The sequence below is a fragment of the Rhopalosiphum padi genome, chromosome 1, assembly GCF_020882245.1.
Source record: "Rhopalosiphum padi isolate XX-2018 chromosome 1, ASM2088224v1, whole genome shotgun sequence".
NCBI classification, from domain to species: Eukaryota; Metazoa; Arthropoda; class Insecta; order Hemiptera; family Aphididae; genus Rhopalosiphum; species Rhopalosiphum padi.
Window position 1 is genome coordinate 38,693,747 of NC_083597.1, and position 27,404 is coordinate 38,721,150.

The 27,404-nt window shown below is 28.0% G+C and overlaps 1 protein-coding gene across 1 annotated transcript in view; it reads left to right on the plus strand.

The window, feature by feature from the left end:
• The first annotated feature begins 338 nt into the window (after positions 1–338).
• Positions 339–27,404, plus strand: part of LOC132917528 (neuroglobin-like) — a 33,789-nt gene continuing 6,723 nt past the window's right edge. The window contains exons 1-2 of the mRNA XM_060978308.1: positions 339–1,200; positions 23,761–23,992. Of these exons, the coding sequence (XP_060834291.1) occupies positions 992–1,200; positions 23,761–23,992 (441 nt within the window). The 5' untranslated portion in view covers positions 339–991. The remainder of the gene's footprint in view (positions 1,201–23,760; positions 23,993–27,404) is intronic.

Consider the following 27,404-nt stretch of genomic DNA (forward strand, 5'->3'; position numbering starts at 1 on the left):
ATAGAAGGTTTTCCCCTATATTTTTTCTCTCTCTCGCTCTCTCTTTTCCCGCCGCCGCGCGTCCTGCCGTCCTAGTCCTGGCCACTTCTCATCCCCGCGAAGACCGGCAGGGGTCGTGACGCGATCCTCCGCGTGCGCGGGGGGGCCGGGAAGGATTCTATGCGGGGCCGGGGAGGGTCGTCGGCGGGGGTGGCGGCTGGGAGTTTCGTGCGTAGTGCGTGTGCGCGCGGACGCATAAACGCGCGCGCGCGCTTGTGTGTGTACAAGCGTGTGCGTGTGCGCGCGTGTGTGTGTGGTCTGCGGCGGCGGGCAACGGTCTCTATCCTTTTGGTCGGGGAAAACGGCGACAGTGCTGTGCGAGTGTTGCGGCCGGATGAACGTGCAGGCGCTGTAGCGGCTGTGTGTGTATACTGCGCGCGGCACGGTCGGTGTGTCTATCGAGAGCTGCGAGCGCGTCTGGACGTGTAGACGACGAGCGCACCAGTCGGTCGGATGTGCCCGCCGCACGAGTCTAACTCAAACAGACTATATGATATAATATAATATAATTTATATATATATATACATACATACCGTCGTATCCGTGCGCTACGTGTCATAGACAGTGATAACTGCGACGACGGCGAGTTCGGTGGTTGTATGCATGTGCGCGACTTCGGGTCCTGCAGCCGGTCGTCGACGGGAAAAAGCGCACGGGAAACGACCGCCGGGCGGCAGCGGATACGCGCGTGAAGCCCCGGAAGTGTTCCGATAACGCTGCGCGCACATCACACGCGGCGGCAAAAGTCTCCGCGATAACGGCGCTCGCGGATCGGGTAAAAGCGGCTGCAGCAGCGGTGCAGTAGGTTGTGCAGGTGCAGTTGCAAGCGGCGACGACGGCGGCGGTGGTGATAAAATCGTCGGAGTTGCAGTAGACGTCGTCGTCGCGGAAGAGTGGCTCGCGTCTCCGCGTGACGAGAGACGTCCCGGAGAGGGCTATTGTTGCGCGCGGATGGGCTGCGATCTGGGCAAACTGGCCAGCTCGGCCACGTCCGGCGACGACCGCGGCGGCAAGCACAAGGATGCGTTGGAGGAACCGCCGAGCCCGGGCCCGCCAGACCCCCGACTCCCGCTGACGGCCAAGCAGAAATACAGCATGATCGCATCGTGGAAGGGCATATCCAGGGCAATGGAACCCACGGGGGTGTACATGTTCATCAAGTACGTACCGCTATAGTACCTATGTATATATTATACTATGGTATTACCGTGCCTGTTTCCGATATACCTACGAGGGTGTTCAAATAGTGAATCGTCCGATTTAAAATGCATATACATATTTAGTTTTTAAGTTTAGCGTAGGTATAGTTTATACGCGGGTATGTGTATTAAATAAATTAATAACAAAAATAAAAATGTATTTAACGGTATATATTATAAACTGCCTATGTAGTGACTTCCTTCAGTCACACGAACAACATTAAGTTGGATCTCAAATGTTTTCCTTGCACATCCGTCGTTAATTGACTCCTCTAATTTGTTGGCCCTCCTGTAGTTGTTGACGATTATTGTGGTATGTACACAGTATTCTCAAAATTAGTATAGTCGCATGGCGTAAGATCGGGTGATCTAAGCATTGCGTATGATTTATTTTGAATAATCCTGTATTACATTATAGAGCAAATTCACATGACTTCACCATTAATTGTTACTATTTTTATTCGTAGGTAGTTCATATGATATTTTTTTTCCCGCAATACAAATAATAATCGTGTAGATATAGATATATAATGTGGGCACATCTATAATGATAATTAGTTTCCCCCCCTAATCCACTTTAGAAAAATCGTTTAGGGACGCTACCGATATTGTAACGTTGTCATTATCACGACAAAATTATTCACGTCATATTTTATAATATATGCATATAATGTGGTCTTGGGTTTATGTTTATGTAGGTAAGGTAGCTACTATATTATAATATACCTAAACGCGTAAATTAACATTGGAGTTCAACCCCATTATACTGTTGCAGGCTAAATATTATTGAGTAGGTGTTTTTAAATATAAAATATTTTTATAAAAAAAAATAATAAGCAACCACCTTCAACAACCGTTCAATGTTTTACAACGACCGATCAAAGTTTCCTAATATCATTTTAGTGTCTACTTTATTCCAGTACATTGATCAGAAGTCTCGCGCTTCATTGGCTCTGGTGTACCTATCAAAATGTTCATAGTAATATACCATAACCATACAAATAGTATAACAACTATTTGTTTATTAGACTTGTGTTTGCTTAATTATTCGAGTATGGTATATGTAACATTCATTATTTGTTTTACTCTTATTCTTGAAGAAGATGAGTGGCAAAAAATTAATAACGTTTCAATCAAAACTTATGTTTAGGGATCCATTGCAGCGTGCATACCTCTGGGTCCTGTACAACCTAGTAAAGTTAATTTCACGACCGTCTTGGACCGTTTTCGTATATACAAATAGGTTATTATGAATTGTTATAATATAATATTGTAATAATACCAAAAATAATAATATTTTTCGGCTGTTATCGCAACTTAATAGGATGTGCTGACATGACCGTGCAACCATAGGGCCACTCGCCGGCAGGTGAGGTTTTTGAGACTGACCTCGACCGATTATAATAATATGCACCACGTTAGGTTAGAGCGATGTTGTGTAAAAGCTATTTGCACGCGTCGTCGACGCCGAAGGGATATAATATATTATAAAGAGTTCTCGGGCACTTTATATAACCACGACCGTGGTATATACGTATATACACGTATGGTGTCGATGACGACGACGACGGGCAAATAACACTTGACTCTTCAAACGTGGTATTTGCGTCTAGTGAATTATAGTTTAGTTTTTTTTCTCAAGCACGTCCGAACAATGACAGCGTTTCCGAGAAAAATAAAATAAGGTCGGAACGGAAAAGTATGCATCGTACTTTTTCCTGCACGAAAAAAAAATCTGTTGTTACTTACGATTATAATATTATAAAAAAAATTAATATTATTATTATTTACACTTTATTATGTGCAGATAGTCTGCATATGATTATTGATAATATTATAATACATATAAATCTATTCTACGTGTACGTTTGAATTTTTTACACACTGCTGATTGTGCGGAAAGGCGTATATACGTATATTATATTCAACTTGACTCACCCGACTTTAGGGTCTAACGTTTAAATCCAGCTGAATTACCCACTCAAAAAGCTCGGTATAATAATGCGAAAACGGAATGCGATGACATAACTACATAATTCAACGGGCGCATCAATACAATATATATAATAATATGACGCCACTCCGACAAAATGTTTTCTAAATTCTATAGCCAGTCTTTTTTATATATATATTATACTGGGTGATTATTTTATCAACTTACACTCGTTATTTAAAAATTTATTAACGTGTTTAAACATATTTTTTACATAATATTCAATCAAAATAAAACAAATTTTAATTTTTTACCTTAAATATTTAATTTAAAGTGTTACCGGAGTATATCAACATTTTGCGAGGTGTCCCGGCCCTGCGGGCGGCCCGTACCACTCTATGCCGCACTACTCTACTATAGACTTCGAATAATTATAACTCATAAACTGCTTGTCCGAATTTAGATTTTTATGAATCAAAATACTTTGAAAAATATTCTACTTTAGAATTATAAAATTAAAAACGTTTGTTGTAATTTAAAAAAGAAAAAACTTTAAAAATGTATATATTTTTTAGAACTGTTGTTTTATTTTGACTGTAAAATTATGTGAAAAAATATTTTCAGATACTTTAATAGATTTTGAAATAACACGAATGTTGGTCGATAAAAGAACCACCCTGTATATAATGCAAGAGATGAAAATAATTTCCTGATATTGAAAAGAAATCGGTATAATACTGTAGGTATACACGTCAAGGTGCGCACGTTTATATATTATAATAATAATAATATTATTATAATGCATCGGATCGAATCAATTCCTGGGTGGAGGGTTGAAAACGGAAATCGCGGCGATCGGCGGAGAACTCACCCGCGTATATAGATAACGTATATATACATAAATAGAATGAATAATCGATGCACGGTACCTGTCGCGAAGATATATCACAATGATAATATGACGATATGATTAATAATATTTAATAAGCAAACCGTAGCCAATGTGGCGAATGTTTGGTTGATGGTTTAAATTTTAACTAGACGTGTCAAACTACCAATACGTGTTCGAAGTTTCACGATATAAAATAATAATAACTGTAATGAATAAACGGATGTTCGTCAGTTATTGTGGTATATTGCAGGACGAACGTGTGGAGGAGAATTGTAATTTTTTAAATTGTGTTTCAATACCATTATATTGGATTAGCCATGTTGAAAAATGCAGTACGTGTTATTTCTGTGGCATCATTAAGTTTGAGTTTCTCTTAGAACTTATACGCAAGTGCATACAATTCTTTGCACGTTTCAATTACTATTATAATAAATTCTCGAAACTTAAAAGTATAAATATAAGTATTACGAAATTTACAATTATTTCAATGTACACAAAAGTTGTGTGATAAAAAAAAAAAACAGAAAAATATAATATTTTTGTAAACAAAAAAAAAACTTTTTTTTCATTAAATCAATTGGGTTTTTTAATTAATTTTCATCGTTTTCAGTAGTAATCAATATATAAAAAAAACTGAGTCATTCTTCGACGTACGCTATTATAGTATTATTCAACTCATACTTCATAAAAGTGTGTAACTTTTATGTTTTCATATATATTCGCTCCGTTTTCGAATAGATATCAAATACATTTGAATTTTAAAATTTGTTTTGTAACTTTATAAAGTCGTTTCGAAATTGATTTCAAAGTACGAAACATTCGAATATATAGTAGTGCTAAAATAATACTATTCATACAATAATACATATTGTGTTCATTTTTTGTTATATATGATATTATTTTATCTTCTTTCGGCCACCAGAACCAATGTCGTAATCTTAAACTCAATATTTCGTACATTTATGTTAAATGTTATGTATAAAAAATTCAAAACCTCTTCACAAGAGGATGAACCATAATAGATAAAATTTTCGTCAAGAGTTGTTAGAGTTTTTTTTTTTATATATATATAACTGTATTCAAAGATTTGGGTTGACTTGTTTGCAATATGGCCATAGTTAAAGTTTTATTTATTTTAAACAATACAATAATAAAATTTTATGAACAAACAACTTACAAAAATATGCAAACTATACAAAATACCTATTATTAATACAAAACATTGTTTGCAAATGTTTTTAATTTTTTAATACGTATTGGTGTTGACCTACTTCTTTTCTGGTTTTTATGGGATAGTCTTTTTTTTATTCATTTTATCCGATTATTTTACTCGTATAACTTTTAGCTTTATTATGACATTATTATTTTTTTTAAACACATAATAATTTAGAGCTTTTGTAAAATATACTATTTAGCTTAAAAATTATAAAAACTAACAAATTTAGCACGAACAATATTTAAAGGAAAATCACTATATGTCTATATGGATATGAACAAATTATAGTAGGGTGATGTTTGAAGTGGAATTCAGAAGATTTGTCAACTGTTAATGGCTATATGTCAGTTTTAAATACAATTCAAAATGAATCGAATCGATCTTGCGGAAATTTAATAGTCATTCGTCGACGTCGTCCGTGACTGCCTCATAAGTGTGCGTGGCCATAGTGCGTTTCAATGTCGAAATAATAGTTATTATCGTTGATTGAACTCACGGAAAATAGGTTTTTGTAGTGAATACAACAATAATTTGTGATTGGCTGGACGAGCACTATGACTATACGCGGGGCGCAATTTGCTGGTGATTCACGTGGTTTAGTACAACCCTCGGTCGGGTGAACTTTAATGCATTTCAGTATTGAGGGGTGTGCGCACAACCTCTGTACAAATATAACTGCTGCAATTCCGGCACGACTTACATCGAGAAAGCTACGAGGAAAGCGGTGGGGGTTTGTTTTCAACAACAATAGTTGAGAGTAAGTAAGTTGCTTTGATTATATTATTATGATAACTATGATGGAAGTCCGTGAAACTATATTTTGTGTATACTCGGGGAACGTGTTACCGGGCCATTCATTTCCTAACTTATAACTGTACTTTGCTAAGAGACATTTAAAAAGTATTCATGTTACAAATCAGTTTGATCACAACACAGTTCAACAAAATTAATTAATATTTTTTATATTCTTATTTTATCTAAGACTTTTACGTGTGACTTATGGTTTATAGTAATTGTAATTACTATAAATAATATATAATATCACCTTTGTTTTTGACAATACAATTTCATAAATAACACTAAATATTTTTTACTTGCGTTTTTATTTTTTAAATTGGCTGCAGATGTTGTACAATAATATTCAACTTAAAGACAAAACTGGCACAAAGCCATTTTCACGAATAAATTTTTATTTTATAATTTACTGTCACATACGAATGTTTCTTCAAGACAAAAAAAAATCATTATTTTTCGATCATTAAACTTTTAGACAATATAAGTATAAACGTTTTTGATTCGATTTATGGTTTAAATAAGTCTTACAAAAAATTATAAAATTTTGTATTTCGCAACAAATTTAAAATGTAATTATATTACTTTACTTATTGTTTTCTTTAGCTAAAACCATGAACAAAAATAACGATAATCGAGCGTAAACATAATAGTATATTATAGTATAAGTAATAATAATAAAACAATATCACGAGTATACGAGTAGGGGGAAGGGTACGTTGAACATGAATAACTTTCTTCCGTACATTTTTATAAACCTTTGTTTTGTTTGAACCAGATTTCTGTGAAAAACAACTCAATTTAAACGATTTTTGTCTCCCACCGTATAACTTTACCTGCGGTCGAAAAAAGGTAGGTGTGTTAAAGATATTTAATCAAGAGTTTAAATATAGTCATTATATACTATTTATAATTCTGTAAATGGATGCAATCTGTTCGACGACAGATGGCTTGGACCGGTGCGTCACATAGGTTGGGAGATTAAGTTCCCTATCAGTTAGTACCTGTAGTATGCATAATTGTTTGACCTCCTCCGAAAAAAATCATGTCAATGGACTTTGGTGTTTACGGTGCTTTATACTGCGCGCAGGAATAATAACAATGGCATTAATTATTTACATTACAATAACACTGCACTCAAACGAGCTACTTACTTAGTTCAGAAATTCGTATGGGCGTATATTTCGGCGAGTGACGGCTATGATTGATATTATATACATCATCCTACCGCATTAACAGAACGTACCTATACATCAAATAATTAAAATATCTACGGCGGAATCGGCAATTTTACGCGGTGAGGGGGGGGGGCTGCGATTAAAATATGTTGCGTATAATATCTCCTCCCATCACGCACGCGCTATGTATAATATTATTATTTTTTATCAAATATTTTACGCGCTCTATGCGGTTAAATCGGACGAGAATCACTATTTACAATTGGTATATATTATTATTATTGTTGTTATTATGTACTTGCGGCGAACGTTTATCCGATCCAAAGAAATTCCGTAACAAATACACGTTTTCGTAACCAGAAATGTATACCTCCTCCTGCTGTATATATTATCATTTTATGACGTAGTAGATTTTATATACCCTCAGCACCATTCGGAACACATAATATATATATATATATATATATACATAATAATCACATATAGCCGTATAACATTGCCGATATCGCGCCGCATCAGGGACGAAAATATTTAAACGATCGTAATTTAGTATACGCGTACGGTATACCGCCCGTACCGCCGCGGTGCAGCAATCATATCACGACGGCCCCGTCTTTAAGAATCATGAATAATTCCCCGATTTGGGGTTGACGCGCGAGGTGCATGAAATATACATGGCGGATTTACACGTCCATTGTGGAGGTCTTATGTTCTTATGTAATGGATTTTGATGGACCCTAACCGTTTGTTTACGGTAATGTTTAAATAATTCATTAGTTCATTACTGTCACCTTTTTTTTTTTTCGCCATATGAATATTTCATTATTATTATTATTATTTCGAACGATTATATAAAAATTAGCATTTTCGCGTAGACAATATTACGGTCACGAATCCCATTAGATTAATTTTACGAAAAACGTTCGGTCTTACTATATATATAGACAGGTAATGTAGGTAATCTTACATTATTCTATGAGTATATCCACAAACTCGCGATAATAATCTATTTCTATTATAAAGATTTGTGTTTTGCTCGACATAATCGAGCGAGAGTAAACTATATATTATTTCGCTTTGTTCTATTATGGCGGTGAATACCTGCCTTGGTGTATACAATATGATGTCGCGTCCATATCGTGTTATTTCCCATTTCGCGAAATCGAACTTTATATTTTTCAAACACATTTTCTCTTCACTTTGAGTAATTACACAATATGGTGGATAACATTTCGTGAAATGGATACTCGGACTATACTTAACAGACTCGTTCCATCATTTAGAGGTCAAAAATATATTTTATCAATGTATAGCTTTTGTTTAAACGAATCTCGTTTTTCATAATTTATTTTACTTGACGATCTATTGATTTGATTTATTATTATTATTAAACCATAAAACGTTTTGAAACATTTTTAAACTAATAATATTGTGAAAACGAAATTCTGTTTAAAAATGTATTATTTATTTATTTTTTTTTTTTTTTGGGGTTCATGAATAATTCGGGGTAGAAAACTATGCCATTAACACGATATAATATATTATTCGACATTTTCTTAAAACCTTGGCGACGTGAGCATTATATTGTAATGAGAAGAACCTAATCAACGGTAGGCGGAAAAAAAATAAACACACCCCGGAAAAAACACACAGAAATAAAAGTCCACGCGAGTGCCATATAATTTTTCTATTTAACATTTAGTTGATTATAGGTACTGTAATATAATAATAATATCTCATACATAATAACATAGATAACAGATAATAATCATAGGCATAACAATATAATAATAATAATAATCGTGATACGTGATTTGTCGCACGTCAGTCAATTTTCAATAGTTCGATGATAAAATAATACAAAATGTAATAATTAAAGTATGTACATAAAGTTAATCGAATAATCTGTCTATCTATTAAATGAAATAGCCTCTAAGAAATGTTCGATTGTTCTTTTTCCTTCGATGTAGTTTATGCATAACCGTTTTAATGTAGTTTGATTTTTTACTGTTAGTCTTTGTACTGCTTTATTTTGGTATCATCTACAGCAATTAATTTCTTGTCTTATTATTATTATTTTTTTATTAAAGTCCAAATAGAATATAGATAGATGGTTATGACTTATTAGATTGGAGAATCTATGATCCCATCTTTCAGTTGTATTATCGGTTTAAATAAAATGTAAAGCTCAATTTTTTTTTTTTTGTGGGTATGTTTTCCGGGATTCACAACCAATAGAACAGATTTAACACTAGAGAATATTATATTCACATATTAACAATATACAATATTTGTATAATAAATAATAACAATTATAATACATTAATACGTATCTCTAATTCATTAAGTATTTGGATTTTTTTTTTTGAAAACTTAATAGTATTATTTAAATTCTTCAAATTTGGGCCTAAACTCTCTACAATAATAAGATGGCTTATGTTGAATAATTCTTCTCTATGTTTTTTTTTAAATTTACTAGATAAATTACATAATATGTGTTCAGTTGTTATAATTATTGTGCCAAAGTTTATAAATTTAAAACTTATTTTTTCGCAATGTGGACATCCAAGCTATAACACAACCTGCAGTTCTTCGTATATAGTTTTTAGGTACCAATTTAATACCATTTAGTCAAATGCTAAACATATTATAGATAGTTATACAATTTGAAGTGATTGTTGCTCGACTTCGACAAAAGAATATTATTTTTCTTCGCGATATGAGTGCTATATAGATGTACATAATATTATAGATCGAAATCACGAGATTCGATGTTGTCCGTACATTGTAATGATAATATTATTTTAAGCCACTCAAACATGTTTGTATATTATTTATGTGAGAATACTTATTAATCAATTATTCTTAAGAACGTCAAATTTTATTTCCATACCTACTGCGCTCGTCTCTTTAAAAGACCGGTTTTAACTAAAAATTAATTATGCAACTAATAATGATCCATACCTGTTAAGTTCCAACATTAAAACAAGTGAAATATATTTATTATTTTGGATAAATTAATTTTCATTTTCACGATTTCCAATTATTTTCGTGAACTTTTATAGTACATGTTATTTTTATTATTTTATTATTGGTTATGCCTATTGTTTAATCAAATATATTAAATCGATAAATTTATTTCATAATCATTATTATGGTTTTTGATTATGATTCGCTCCTGAAAATTTATACTTTACTATATTAGATTTAAAATACGTAATCTCATTTCGTTTTTCGATACCTATGGATGTAATTAAATTCGAAATTTCGAAATTCAATTAATAATCCATTGCGAATCAAACGCGTTCTCGTGTTTATTATGCGTAAAATAAATAAGCGAGTGTTACATATAGGCAGTCCCAGCTGAGCATAATATCTCTTTCTCAGCATTCAGCTTTATATGTTGGCCTCGCTGTTTTCAAATTACACTTTTCGAGTGCTTCGAACCCTTAAAATCAACCAGGATTTTCACACGTACCATTATTTGTACCGACTCGAATATGTGGTTATAGCGAACACATTTTTTGTAGTCGCGCAAGTACTGTATGTATATTGTATATAAACCACTTGTGCGTGAGCGTTACATGACGTAGGTATACGACATAATGCGTATGATCGAATATTGCACGAATAAACCCATTATTTTTATTTTTTTTTGTGTACAATAAGCAAATAACAGGCATAAAACCAGATGCTTTACAAACGCAGGCAGCAGTGTTACATTAAGTTTATTATAGTAAATTACATTTTATAATTTACAAAAAAAAATTTAAAAATTTGTAATTAAGTTTCGTATAGTTACATAATATAATATTATCATTTATTATATTACAAAAACGTATATTATATAAATATACAGTTTAGTAAATAAGCAAATGTATAGTTGTTTAAGATTACAGAAAATTATTTTTTTTTTTCATTCCTCGATTGTAAATTAATAATCTAATTAGTTAATAAATATTAACTATTTATGTTATTATTTTAAATATAAGAAACGACTAATAACAAAAAATTAATAATTCTTTAACATTTTAGGCAATACATTGAAAAGAAATAGACTCATTCATAGGAGGTAAATTTTTGTTACGTAAATCGATTAAACATACATATATTACCATTGATTAAGTAAAGTGTATACTTAAGAAAACTGCACTTTTTTAAATACATTTATACACAACATCAAGTTATGATCAAATTTTAATACATAATATACTACGTTTTATTTATTCTCAATTAACATCAACAATAAAATAATTAAACAAATTAAACCGTGTTCCCAACAAACTACATACATAGAATATATTTAATTCTGAGTTTAATATTAAATTAATAGTTTATGAGTTGTACACATCACACAGCTCTTTATTATATAGTTGATAAATACTAATATCGGGATGAACTGAAAAAGAGAAAAACCTTTGTAAGAGCTCCTATTGTTATACTCAACTTTCTGAAGCTGAAAATAGTATTAGAAAATAATATTAATTAAATAATTGTATTATAATGAACTTACCAATTCATATAATTTAAAGAATTTAGTATAAAGTTTGATAATAATACTAAAACTACTTCATATATTTTACATAATATACAATATTGCAAATATATATATACATATTGTGCGTATACTATATATATTATATATTGTATAAAGTTTATATTTGATTTTCGTTATATTGTATTTGTTTTGTAGGGTTAAAAATAAAGTTATATGATTTGAATGATTGCGGAAATATAAATGTAAATTGTACAAAAAAATAAAATAAAACATCGTCAAAATTAATTATAGAGATTTATATTCTTCCTCAATTAAACGAATCTAAACATTTAAACAAAAAATCCAATTAATTAAAATATATAATTAAAGTAAAAATCCGTGATAAATATTATTATAGAACATAAAAAAGAATATTATTATTTGATTTTTATATTATCGTATTAATTTTACAACGATTTGATTATTTATATTTATATATTTTTTTTGTCTTTAAAGACACTTATTATTAGAATAAATCCTTCGATGATCAACTTAAAGAAAAGTTTCTGATAAAAACTGTACATAGCATATACTTTTGGGAAGTCGAAATTGAAAAATCTCAGTATTTTTTTAATAATCCGAAAACAAATACGAACATCTATAAAAAAGTAATATTAATAATATTATTATTAAAATAATTGTTTTTTTTAATTCAAGATTAAATTTTCATTTATTAGATGTTAATTTTTGATATTATAAAATTTTAACTAATCAAAACAAATACTTAGGTACTTAATAATAAATCATCGAAACAACAAAAAAAAAAAGAAAATCAAAGTGTAACGTAGTGAAAATTTAAAACAATAATAAGTGAAATATCGTAAAAAATATTATCTGTAATTAATAGTATTTTTATTATATTGAATAATTCAAGATATCGCACATTCAAAGAAACATCTATATAATAATTAATTTCTACAAAAATAATCTGTGATTATACTTTTCGATCATCCTATTCTAAAAATAATTTTCAAATAACTTAATAACAATTTAAACAGTTCATATGAAAAATTATTATAAAACAAAAAATAATACATTCCAAATATTTAGGTAAAATTTAAAAACATACAAAACTGTTATTCGATTTTTTTCAAATATTCGTATGAATAATTACAGTGATTAGTGTTATCTTAGATTTATAATGAAGTGAGAAATGTATATAAGTTATCTCTTGACGTTTTATTTTTTTTATATTTTATTAATATTATTATACATCTTTGTTTGCTAGACCACGAGTTTAAACAAATATAAATATCTTAAGAAAAGCACGATATCTAACACTATGAAACAAAAATTATTAAAACGCCTTTTATGATTTCAGTGTTTATTTTATTTTTTTTAATGTGATATTATAAAACGCGAAATTTATAATCAACTTTTGATTTGTACAAATAATGAACTACTATCATACTCTTTACGTTAGTGTCTATTTTTCTGAAGTTATCATTTTGCGATCTTTTCTGTTAACAATTTTTTTTTTTTTAATTTATTCAATTGGTAGTACATTTTATCGAAACCTAATCAATTTTAGATAATTTTATAAGACCAGAAATTAATTATTACATAATCGTATTTATTCAAAAGGTTTATGAGGTCTCGTACTAGAGATGGAATATTCTGAGGATGATTATATTGCAGCTTGCGGGCTTAGTGAACGCTGCCAATTTAATTTATTTAACCAATCGATGTTTATAAGACCCATCGACGTTTTACGTGGCTTAACTCATTCTCTTACCATTTTGAATTTGTTGGATAAATATATTTTCTGCGTACTTTATGTAACCGATAATGTTTTTTTTTCCAATAGATTTAAAAACTTTTAATGCTTATAGAAATAGGCCCTTGTAACACGTTTGTTTCTAACGTTATACGTAGATATAAGTGTATAACTTTAGTATATTATAAAGTTGTTTATACTCAAAAAATATATGACATACTTTAATTTTACCATAATATTACATAAACATATAAATTAAATATTTCCACAATCTATAATATGTTCAATTTCGAATTATATTTTATTAAGTTTTAATATGAAAAATGTTCTTAACATTATTACGCATTAATTATTATTATTAATATGAATTTTTACTTATTATTTATAATTAATAAATGTATAAATACATTTCACGAATAATAATTTCTATTAAAATACATTAAATTACTTTTTATATATATATATGTATCAGATTAAGGAAGCTTTTTACAGTTGTATGTGTGTGTGTTTTATCGTTGTATATCGCTAACATTTGCTTGGGGTGTATTATTCAAGTTCATCAAGTCCTTTATTTATATAAATCTTTTAATATCTATATTAATATTTGAATACATAATATAATATACTTAATAACCATTCAAATGTTTATGTACCTAGCTTCAATTAAACTGTAAAAATTGATGCAAAAAGGTGAAGAAATGTAAAAATATTGTTTTTTAAAATAAAATGTTGATAATTTATGGGTTAACGGAGATACACTAAGAATTGTATTTGGAATGTAATGATTTATTACTGCTTTAAAATGTCAAAATATCCTTGTAGCAGCTCATAAAACTTCTTTACAGTTTTTTCAATATTATATAAGTTTGAAGAATAAGTAATTTAAATGATTGATTACTCATAATAAGTTATCGAGTTTTTATTTTTAGCTCCTTTCTGTGTATTTTATTACTAAATATTAAATTATAAAATTATAATTATTGTGTTCAATTATTTTTAAATGCGGGTACTTATATATCGTGATATATTGTGCTAATATAATATATATATATATATATATATCTACAAATAAATTTAAATCAAATAACTATCTATAGTTATTTTGTATGTAGTTTTATGAATTAGAAAGGTGATTTTTTCAAGTATATGTGAGGCTAAACATTCACGAACGAAAACATATTTTACATCGATACTGTTTGATGATTACATAGGTATCCATTCAATATTCTTATTTCACCCTTGGGAATACAAAAAGATCTACTGACGGCATATATGTACCGTTACACGTTCGGCACGCCATTTGAACACGCAACTTATACGATAGATCCCTAGGGCTGCTTCGGATAAGACCATTGCAATATAATAATAATAATAATAATATAATAAAAAATACAATAATAAGTTCCAATGAGATTTATTTTAATGTAGATAACCTTATACTTATTTGAATAATTATTAAGGAAGATAAAAAAAAAATTTTAAAAACTATATTATGATTATAAAAAAAAATGACTGAATATAATAAAATATAAAAAATATAATGAGTAATAACTTTAAAACTTAGTAAATAATATAAATTTAAAAGTTATATTTTTTAATCAATACTTAACAATTTCCGAACGAAAAATAAAATAGTTTTTACAATTTAAATGATGCCATTAAGATAAATTGAAGGATAATAAATTTCTATAGATAGGAGTCGTGTGACACCAACAAAGTTATGGTAGATGAATATAGATACTAAGTACAACGATTTGTAAAAAAAAAATATATTTAAATAATTTAGGAAATACTTTTTTATTTAAAACTGAGCGTTAATAGATATTCATGTTTGTATTGATTCTCCTGCCTGAATTATCATTACTAATTAAAATATACAACTTAGTATAAATTATATTATATTTATGGATCAATAATTCGCAATTAGTATATAATAGAAGTATAAATTTAAAAATCACTTTCAACGCACAAAAAATATGATATGACATTTTGGAATTTAAATAATAAAATATATATTTAATTATTCGAACATTTTGATTTAAAACTAATTTACTAAAAATAAAGTCAGCTTAATGCCAAATGATTTGCTCATGTGAACAATTTTTACTAAGTTATTTACAATACTAAATGTTGTTTTAAATAACTCCTTATCGGTTTAATTCTGTTATAATATTAGTATTTGTATTATTTTAATTTGCTGTATAGTATAAAAAATTTCACAACAATAAAATTATGATTCACCATAATTCTCTGATAATTTGTAACCTTAAATATTAAAAATGTATGATAATATGCTAAGAAGTTCTAACATTTTTCTAGAGATGTACATAAAATATAAAAATCATAAAATAATGTAAATGAATGGTTCTTTTTCATTGGACTTAGTCTAACCATTTACATTTATTAATTAGTAACAATTGATGCTTATTTTAAAATTTAAAGAGATTAAAATAAACTTTAATTAAACTTTTGTAACTCATTTACATTCAAAACTAGTGAAATAAAAATGTATATTTTGAGTCATTTTTTAATAATTATTTAATCGTGTTCTTGTGGGTATAATGGGTACATATTATTATGTACTGTACAACGAAATATTCCTATTCCTTATTATACTGCATTTTATATACACCTAATTAAGTTACCTAATTAGTATTATTTTTAATTTAAATTCTTGTTTTTCTTTACTTTTTTTTATATAGCTTAAAATACTCGTGCGCTGCAATGCCATTTCGTCTAAATCCCGTTATATCGCAAAATGACGTGAATAGCAAGAGGACTAAATTATACCTATCACGCACACGCCGCATACGAAATGTTGAACATAATATAATATTTTAATATTTATTTGAAAATTCATACTCCGATGCCTATTTTTTTTTTTACGTCGTATTCTGTGCGGGGGCTATCAATGTACATCAAATTCAATAAATCAAATACTGCATTTCCGTGTCACCATTTGAAATATAAATCAATAATAATAAAAAAAAAAAAGTCGAAGAAAATATAAATACCAAACAAATGTTGATTTTCTACAGAATGGCTGGGTCGACAATTATATTATAGTTATTAAAAAAAAAAATCCTTTATGGTGGAAACATAAATCATGCATTAAGTGTACAACTATAAGCATAAAAATATTATTGATTTTTTACTACTTGCGTGTATTACGACTGTATAATAAAGAGGATGCTCAAGTGTTTTTATGCGGCTTAAAATTTTGAAATACGTATCGTGTATATTATATTGTATTCTCGTAAAAAGATTAATATTACGCGAGAGTTGTTTATTATATAAAAAAAATGGAATTATAATAATAATATGTAGTAATAATATTGATGATAATTCGTAGTAAGTTATAATTAACACTGACAGACATGTCCCAAACGACCAAACAGTACAAACGAAGTTTATCAGTAGGTTACCTATTATTTTGTAAAAATATTATCACAGAATAATAATATTTATCCGAGATAACCTTAAACATATTTAATATTGTTATATATTTTTAAATTATATTTTGAATTAAAACTTAGATTATGCAAAATAATATTATTTTATCTCTGAACTTTTGTATTAAATAAAATTTGTATTTTATACACAATAAATAAATACGAATTAATAATAAATTACTTACACCGAATGTATTGATTTGTCAAATTAATTACACACAACTGTTTTAAAAATGATTTATTAATTTTTAAATAATTTAAATTGTATCTAACTATACAAACTTTTGAATAAATGGGACACGGGGTACTAATATATAAATTAATATTAGCGAAAAACACAAAAAAGTTCTTTTTGTTGTACATGTATACGAATATATATATTTAGATTAAATAAACTAAAGGTTTATTTACATTGATTAAATGTCGAACATTTTGTTATATGAGAAGCTTATAATAATATTACATTTACATTTTTTTTAACATAAAAATACCTTGAGTTAACACATCAAACGAAACACTATGAAAAATATTAAATTATAATTATAAACATTTTAAAATCATTTAATTATTGAAATCATTTAATTATGTCTTTAAACCAATGAGTTTATTATTTAAAATTATAATGTTGATTTTTTGATTTTTAATAGTTTATAATTCGTTTAATTCCTTAATTAAATATTTCACAGAATACTAAAACTGTAGGCATTGCTTAAAAAAACTGAAAGCATGTCTTTTGAAAAATTTTAATTTACAAACATAACAATAGGTACATACTAATATAGCGTACTTTTTTTTTTATCCTACAACGTTAAGTTTTAATTAAAACGTAATATTATATAATTCTGATAATATAATGTTATTTTCAAGTTTAAATAATCGATAAGAAACTGATAAAATTATTGCAGTATTTTTTGTGGATTACAGTAAATTTATAAAATTATAATATTTTAATCCCTCCAAAAAACGTCATATTAAGCCATAAAGCCCTGTGGACTGTGGTATATTAATAAGCACCTGGGGTGTCTAACACAGATTTTTTAAAGATAAAATGTCGTTTGAAAACAAAAATAAACCCCGTTTAGTTTGTTAAAGCGAATTTATATTCACGTTTCATAATAATTGTGCAATAGATATTATTTTAAATCTCTTCCGCCTCATAAAAATATTGTCCTCTCCGTTGTAATAATTAGTCGGTGATAGATAAAATAAATTCAAGTTAAATAAGGCGTATATGTATTCGAAACATAAAATAATGATGTTTATTTCAAAATGATAAAGAATCAAAATCAAAAAAAATATATATATATACATTGGAACTACTGAATTGTATTGTAATGTACCAATATTATAATATATTTATAATTATAATATGACATGTATGCCACGAAATATAACACGAAATCGTATGCTAAGTAATACTACGTAAATACTTAGTATTATACGTGTTTAATTAAATACTTTGAACGTTTTATGATAGGTACAATGATGTCATTACCTTTGATAGTAATTTATTAAATAAACAAAATATGTAACACCTCTATAATTGGATACCTCCTAATAAAATCAATCATCATAAATTGAGATGAAGATAAATAATATCATATCGGTCGTTGGTACGGAATCAGTGATGTTTATTGAAGATATTTTATTTTCTGAAAATGCAAAGGATACCAAATGGTAAATATTTGACAAAACACAGGGAATGTAAACGTGTGTTCTTTGACATCAGTTTATCAAACTCGAGTCGGCACGGACATACTTTCGCGAACATTTCATCATTTCTATGGATTTTGCATTTTATGCACCAACGCCTAATCAAATATTTTTGTTGGTATAAATAATGTATTTTTTAAATTGAAAATCGAATATTTTTAACATATATATATATATATATATATACTCGACAAATCATCGGCACACCGTAAGAAATAATAATAAGTTTACATTTTTAGAAAAGTAAGGCGTAAAATTGGTTTCCGTGGAATTTATGTAACTACGTAATTTATTCCCATACACGATTACATTTCAATTATATTTAAATATGTAATACAATATAGGTATACACAAAGTTATCGTTGATACTTTATTATAATAATATACTTACACGACAAGTCACCTATAACTATGACTATGACTATGACTATCTATATTATAATTTAAGTGTGAGTAAAAAAAAAAATTTATATTATAATATTATAACATCATATTATATTTTCTAAAACAATTTGTCGAAAAACTGAAAATTGAATGGCGACGTTCACTCTACGCGCATTTATATTTATGAGAGTATTTAACTTGAATTCTCGTTAAGAACGATTTCACGGATTGGACGGTGTAAAAACGTTATGGCGTCATACAACACAATTAAAAAATAAAATCGAAAAAAATGGTACAATATTATCAAATATACAATAATAATGATAATAATTCGACTCTCTCTCTCTCTCTCTCTCTTTCTCACACACACACACACACAGACACACACGGTAGAGAACAGATAAGTTTCGATTTATCTAATAATTTCGTGACATATTAATTTGTCGGTACCTAATAATAATAATGTGCACTGAGAAGTTGGCTATAACTATAAACATATTTTGTTTTCGGTTAATTATTTGATAATTGCGTTTGGATTATTATGGTAAATTTTTTTTCTTAAATTTATATATCGTTTTAATATCGTCCATAATTATTTGTGTTTCCGCATTCTTCTATATATATAGTACGTTGCAAATCGAACATTTTTTTTTCACCCTAACTGTTTTCCACGAACGTCGCAAATACAATACGCGTGTTTTCACTACAGCCCCCCGTGCAGATCCTCTTATATAGACGATAATATTTAAAACAATAATAGTAAGATGTATTATCGTATTATAATATACGTCGACAATAATGTGAATCGTTGTCGAGTCGCGGAAGGAAAACGCGTCGGTATAATGCTACCGGTGTACCTACGTCATAAACGTATTATTGTGTTCCTCATCTATACTATGTCACTCTATATGAAATCCATAACAGTTAAGTGACGACACCTACGGAATTCTTTTATTTTATTTTTTCTCCTCACTCTATCGCCTCTGACACTTTGTCGCGAAATACATTGCTAAAGTATACAGTTGCACGTATCTATTATACCCACGTATCTTTTTGATCCGAATAAATCGAACACGCGAGTGTTTTATTTCTCAGGAGTTTTTAAACGTTTTTCTACACAGTGTCGGTTAGGTCGCCGTTTCTCTTGTTACTCTCGAGTCCCGACATTCCGTTCGAATAGTCGTTTATCGTTCGAATTCAACACTCAGCCAGACGTTTTGTCATGAATCGTCATTTGTAGACAAAAAAAATAAAAATAAACGATGTTCGGTTATATAGGTACCTCGAGAAACACGACTACAACACTTCACCTACTCGCCGTGGCTCGACGACGTCGTCACACACCGTTCATTAATAATTTACCTACATCATAGAATAAATAATCAATATAACGGACTATTTATATATACATAACTTATGATGGCTAGGAATCGATTCGTAAACTCGTGTACATACGTCACGAACGTCACGAACAGAGATGGCGATAACAATAACGCACTTTTAAATACCTATTAATAATAATATTTATGTCTGTTTTAATCAATTTCAATGCAATATATGATGTAGTATTACAACATATCGCACTGCGTTTGATAATAATTCAGCACACGTCATCCTTCTCTTTCCTGTGACATCGCCTCTCGACAAAATGGAATATTATATTATGTACAATGTATATTGTACATACCTAAATAAAAGATTGTTTTTTTTACGTGTGATAACGTCGTATCATTATAATACACTTCCGAGTAGGTACTTGTATACTTTCTGTATAATTATAGACATTTCATTAAAAAATAACTTTTCTTATAAATGTTATACAACAATAAGCTACCTCCAATGCAAATTTTCTAAGTACCATACTCGTATAAAAAAAAAACTATGACGTGTATTTTTTCAAACAATTTTATTTTAAAAAGTAAGCACAATTTGTTTAGTTTTTTATCTTGTTTGTATTTATCAATAATAAATAGATTAGTATGAGAAATCAGCTTAAAACGAATAAAAATCATTATCAAAACAAGAAATACCCTTTAAGAAAATATATTTTTATTATATTTTGTCTTATTTAAATCAACATTTTTACATAATATATTTGATTAGGTAAATATATTTTTTTTATTATACAATAAAGTATAAAATATAGTATAATTAAATTTTAATTACTCACTAGTCACTTTGAAGAATCTTAATAACCTGTAATGTTTAATTTTTTTGTAAGCTTATTAGATAAAATGTATTTTTTATTTAATTTTGTTTAACGGCTTCTAAAAATCATTAAATTGTATTATTATAATATGCTAATATTACTTCAGAATGTAATGGGTTGACTTTATTGTTTACTTTATGGATTGCGTAATATTCTATAGTATATAAAAACTATAACTGTTAAATTATTTTACTTCTTGTCTCCAATATTACTGTAACCATACTACTATTCATCTTAAATTATTTGTGGCACTATATATACAATACTGTTATGTTTTTCAACGTGCATGTTTCATGAGACAAACAACAATAATATATAGTTACGAGTATTATTATGACTATTATATCTTTCAACTTAAACTATACACTATATTACAGATTAGGGGCTTGTCGGCTGACTTTATTTCATGATTTGCATACAAGAATAACACTGATATTTATGTAAATCTGTAAATTATAACTTATTTACATATTTCTTTTTATCGAGCTTATAAAGAATATCAAATCTTTAAGGTTTAAATGGTTATGGTCACGTTTGTATTGCGTTACAATCTTCAAAAACAACGCTTGGTACGAATTTAAATAACAATAGATTCATTAACTCCACTGTCTGGTCTTGGTGAACTTGAGTTACACATATTTAAATTATTTATGGATCTACAAAATTTAATCTTGGAATATTTTTCATTGATTTTCATTACTGAGCAGATATCAAATTCTAAATTAATACCTATAATCTATTATATTACGAGCATTGCGCACCACTATACCAGAATTTATAGTTCGTTATGAATGTGTTTTATTTCATATCTATTTCATTAAATAAAATAAAGAGTTAAATTTAAAAAGAATAATGGGTATTGAAAAATCGGATACTGAACACTCATTTCACTTCGATTTCCTCATCGACGACAGAGAACCATGTAAATAAAACCATAAAACTCTCTAAAAACAAATTCTGAACAAAACTTATTAAATCCACGTTAGCTCGTTTAATTTTCTTAATTTATAATATATTTTGCAGTTCACAGTAAAATGTCTTAACATAGGCTACCCAAATCACAAAAAAAAACCAAAAAAAAATTTATCAATAAAGACGATTTGATTTTCGAACAACGATTAGGGCTCAAAAATAGTCAAAAGTATTAGTGTTCAGAAATAAAGAAAAACATTATAAACATTGCTAGTAAAACTCATAATCTAAAATTAATAACTTTAATTAGTTCCTATAAGTTTTCAATATTTATTAAAATATAAGTTTTAAGTAATAAAAAAAACTATATTAAGTAACACCTAATAATATTGTATTTTTTTTTCAAAGGTAGTACATTTTAAAACAAACACAGTTATATGATTAAATAATAATTCCATATAATATTATCCTCATAATACTTATAAGTATAAGATATTATGGTGGTTCATTTTTTAAATGATTTAAAAATTAATTAAATTCAAGCTCCAGAATTATTATTAGTTAACATTTTATTTGTAGTTTTATCAACAAATAATATAACATATAACAATTGATATTCTATATTTTTCATACCTATTTATAGTTTTTTTTATCTTTCTGAACACATATTTATGAAAACGGTAATCAACTTTAAATTTTCAAATGTTCGTCAATGATTCTATTTTTCAATATATTCAAAATTATGATTTTATGCATAAATCCAATTTAATCGGCTTTCTAGTTAATTATTTATAGATTATGATTATTTATAGGTTTAATAGGAAGATTAGATTAGAGTAGTTTAAAAATAGATAATATATTTGTATCTCTCCTTGTAGGTCTAAACTTAAATTAATTATATTTAATAAACCGTTATCTAAATCTATTCTAAATATATGCAAATCAAAATGTTTAGAAAATCAACCCTTTGTAGTATTTTAGATATTATCGGCTATTGATCGTGTACTGTGTAGCAACGAAAAACTCGTCTACGACTATAATATAATTTTTCATAAGTAGTAATATGGTAATGATGTAAACTTTTTTTTTGTTTCATAAAAATAAAACTTTAATTAACAACAAATAAATAAATTAGCGTAGACGATGGGCTGAATTCAAACAAATTCCCGGTCAATTAGGGTTTTATAAATTTATTGTTTGATGCGAACGCTCACTGTGACAACAGACGAAATTAACAACAGGTGCGCATTTACAACACTCAACAGATAGTCTAACGGGCAACGATTTATACAATTTACAATTTACAAGGAAAACGATCGCTAAAAGCATTATCCTTTCGTGTTTAGCATACGACATCGACTGAATATATATAATACTTAATATCCGATCGTCAATAAATTATTTATATCACGTAAAACATTGGAATGGCCAGAGTGGCAAAAAGTTTTCTCCTTCTTCCCAGTGCAGCCCAGTCGTTTGTAACAAATAATCATTCCTATATAAACACGAAACACCAGTACCCTGTGAATTTGCAAGCTCAAATCGTGTGACTTAACCCGATTTTTTTTTCCTTTCTTTCTGTACAGGCTTTTTGAAGAACACCAAGAACTTCTCCAGCTGTTCACCAAATTCGGCGAACTAAAAACCAGGGACGCACAGGCTAACAGTATGGAGTTAGCCGAACACGCAAACAAAGTGATGACCACATTAGACGAAGGCATCAAAGAACTGGACGACCTTGACAACTTCTTCCAGTATCTGACCCAAGTGGGCGCTACACACAAGACCATACCAGGCTTCAACCCAGACTATTTTTGGGTAAGGACAATATTACATGTTGTGCACTACGATTAGACGATATAATAAAAAAAATTAGGTACAGTTTATTTACAAGTGATTACATAGAGTAAGGCAATAGAGTAACCTATTCGTATTTACTACCTATACCTGATAATAAGATATAAATATTATTCTGTTATGATCTCATTTTATAGGTTTTGTTAGTTTGAGTAACTTAACCTAATCTTACATTTTTATTAATCGCTATTTTCTACAAATTTGAAATATTATATGAATACAAAATTATTGTAAATTTAAATATGTATATCTAATTTTATAATTTAATAAGATGATCACTAGATAAATACAATTAATGTTACCGATACTAAAAATCGATATTAACAACAACAACTAAAAAACCATTATTAATTTATTTCATCACTGGTTATATTATGTCGTTATAATTTTACTTTTATTTTTATTTTATGTATATTTAAAAGTGATAATTATTGTATATAATTTACTTTAATTATATAATTTATTGACTATCATATTATAATGAAAAACTAATTTATAATATAGGTAAACAATCTTGCTATACATTTTAGAAACAAACGATTTTAATGTAATTACTAAGGGAAGTTTTCCTAGCTATCATTATTTATTATGAATTATGACCTTAAGTATTTATAAAACACAGGAAACTTAAAATACTAAAACTCCCTCAACGCACAATTTCTATTTCTATAACTACCACTAATATGTACATAACAATATGAAAATTAGTATTAATGATATCAGACTGCATAATTGTTTATGGTTTACTCAAAAACTTAAAAGTTTAAACGAGATCATGTATTTGATTTATTTTAACTTCAATAATAATTTTATTGTTTTAACTCAGATTTTTCAGCAAAAAGTAATTAAAAAATAACAAGTTGCATTAGTGATTTAAATTTACTTGTATGCTTAAGAAATACATTTATATTATCAAAACAGCAATTAGAATTTTTTAAATGTTAATGTATTTCTAATGATATTTAAACTCAATAAAATGTATTTACTCTTAATATATACCTACCTAAAAATCTAAATATTATAATAGTATATGTTTTATACATATGATTTTTTATCTTAGTGACGAATAATTAAACTAAAAATAATATGAAACATGCTAAGAAAATTTAAAAATATTTTGTAATTAAATTATTTAGCATATTAAAACTTGATATATTTCAAATTTTAAATGGAATGATGGAAGTGTTGGTTTAAAAATAATATATTTTTCCTACCACACAACCTATAAGGTAATAGACAATAGAAATCACACATCACGTATTGTATAAATACATAATTCAAGTGCTTCCGATTGAGAATTTGAGACGTATTTCAATATAAAAATATAAATATATTATTATATGAATTATTATAATAGTTGTTAATTGATCATTACTTACATAATATTTTTTGATCTTAAAAAACTCATAATTATAATAACAAATTAAATATTTATTTACTAACATTTTAATGTTATGCTAAATATGACAGAATTTCGGTTTTAAAATTCATAAAATCTCCATAGTTTTTTCTTAGGTTTTTTTATTGGCACTGTCGTTTCAAATTTTAATGTAACAAATTCCGACTAAATACCAACAAGTTTCAATTAGTTATTATATACCCATGAGAGACGAGAGTCTAACATAAATACTATAAGTAGCCTAATGAACGTGCCTTTGTATTTATAATTTTTCTATTATTGGATTTAGTATAAAAACTTTTTATTATTTTACTGTTTTACATATTATTCATTAAAATTCATATTTATAAAACTCGAGGAAAAGGCGCTCATTTTTTTACGTTAAAATTAAGTTAACTTTTTGGCAACTTCTTACGTAAACCTTTTATTTAACTTTGAAATTTTGGAAGTTTATTATGCATATTATAATATGGTAATAACAAAGAACTTTTGATCATTTTCAACGAACTATGTTGATGAAATTCTAAATGCTTTCATGTATTTCTTATTTGTATTAATTCAAGCGGGAACAAGTAAACAACGTTTTAAAACATTTCACAAAAAAATAGCGTTTGTCTAAAAATAAATAAATACATATACAACCCAAGTGGTTGATTTCCGTTCACATAAAACTTCAATACATAAAATCACAAACTAACAGTGTGACCTGTCTAAAATAATCTGTACAAAAAATAAAAATCTAATTTTAATTTTTTTAATTAAAAAAATATTACCGAATTAAAATATGTAAAGATTTCTTCATAGTAAGTTATTTTAATTACATTTAAATATATAACAGAAATAATAAAATAAAAGAGCATTGGATCGAGCCAAAGTTAGTTTTGAACATATTTGGGGTTATCGGGGATTATTCTGGGAGATAGTCGGTTAATTATAGAGGGTTTTGATGATGCTTTAACTTTGAATGGAATGATAGCTAGAAGTATTTGGTGAATTTAGTTAGTGTTGGAATTTTTAAGTCATTGTGGAGATTCTTGATGAACCAAGGAGCATATTATACGTTAATATGACGATACCCAATTGACCGGAAGACCTCGATATTATTTTTTTAAGTTTGGAAATTTGACAGAGCTCCATATCTGAATGTCATATGTCAATGTTGTCTGATAATAAGGACCTAATTTCATATGAAAATAAACTACACCATAAAAAGTTGTTTTATTAAAATCGATACCCTTGACTAAAAAATATTCAGCAATTGTAAACTTGATGAAAAACTTTCGTCTAACGAACGAACGACAGAGGATTGAATGGAAATCGTACATCAACAAATCACACAATATATCTACGGACCGGAGTGATAATAAATCGCTCTGAGATAGGCCACATCTGTCACACCTATTTGCATTTAATGAAATGAGAAGAATTTCCATGCGTGCGGAATGTATTCGCCACCAGCCGCGGATAAATAAATAACTCTTACCGTTAAACAAACCCTATTCACTTATATTAAACAATTTAAACATCTGTGGCTTGCTTGCAAATTGAGATATCCTTAGAAATCGATGTTGGTCCCATTCACCACTAATCGAAAAATCTTCAGAAATTATTATAATATGTATCTATGTATGTATGTGTGTGTGTGTGTAATTACAATACAGTTTTTATTTTCAAATATTTTTGAAATACATTTAGAAAATATTGTTTGAAAAATAATCGAAATATGTTTTATTTCTATGGTTTTAGATTTAAAAACAACAAAAAATCTCGATTATAATTGTATGCTAAATTTTATAGGAATTTGTTTGTTGACCTTTGTCTTTGCTAAATTAAAATATATATTTAACTATCGTAAAATAACTAAAAGATACATGCAAAACAAATTCCAATTATAAAAAGCTTTCAATAAGTAAGCATCCATTTGCAGAAAATATTTACATATATTATATAGTGTGTATATTTACATACTTATTG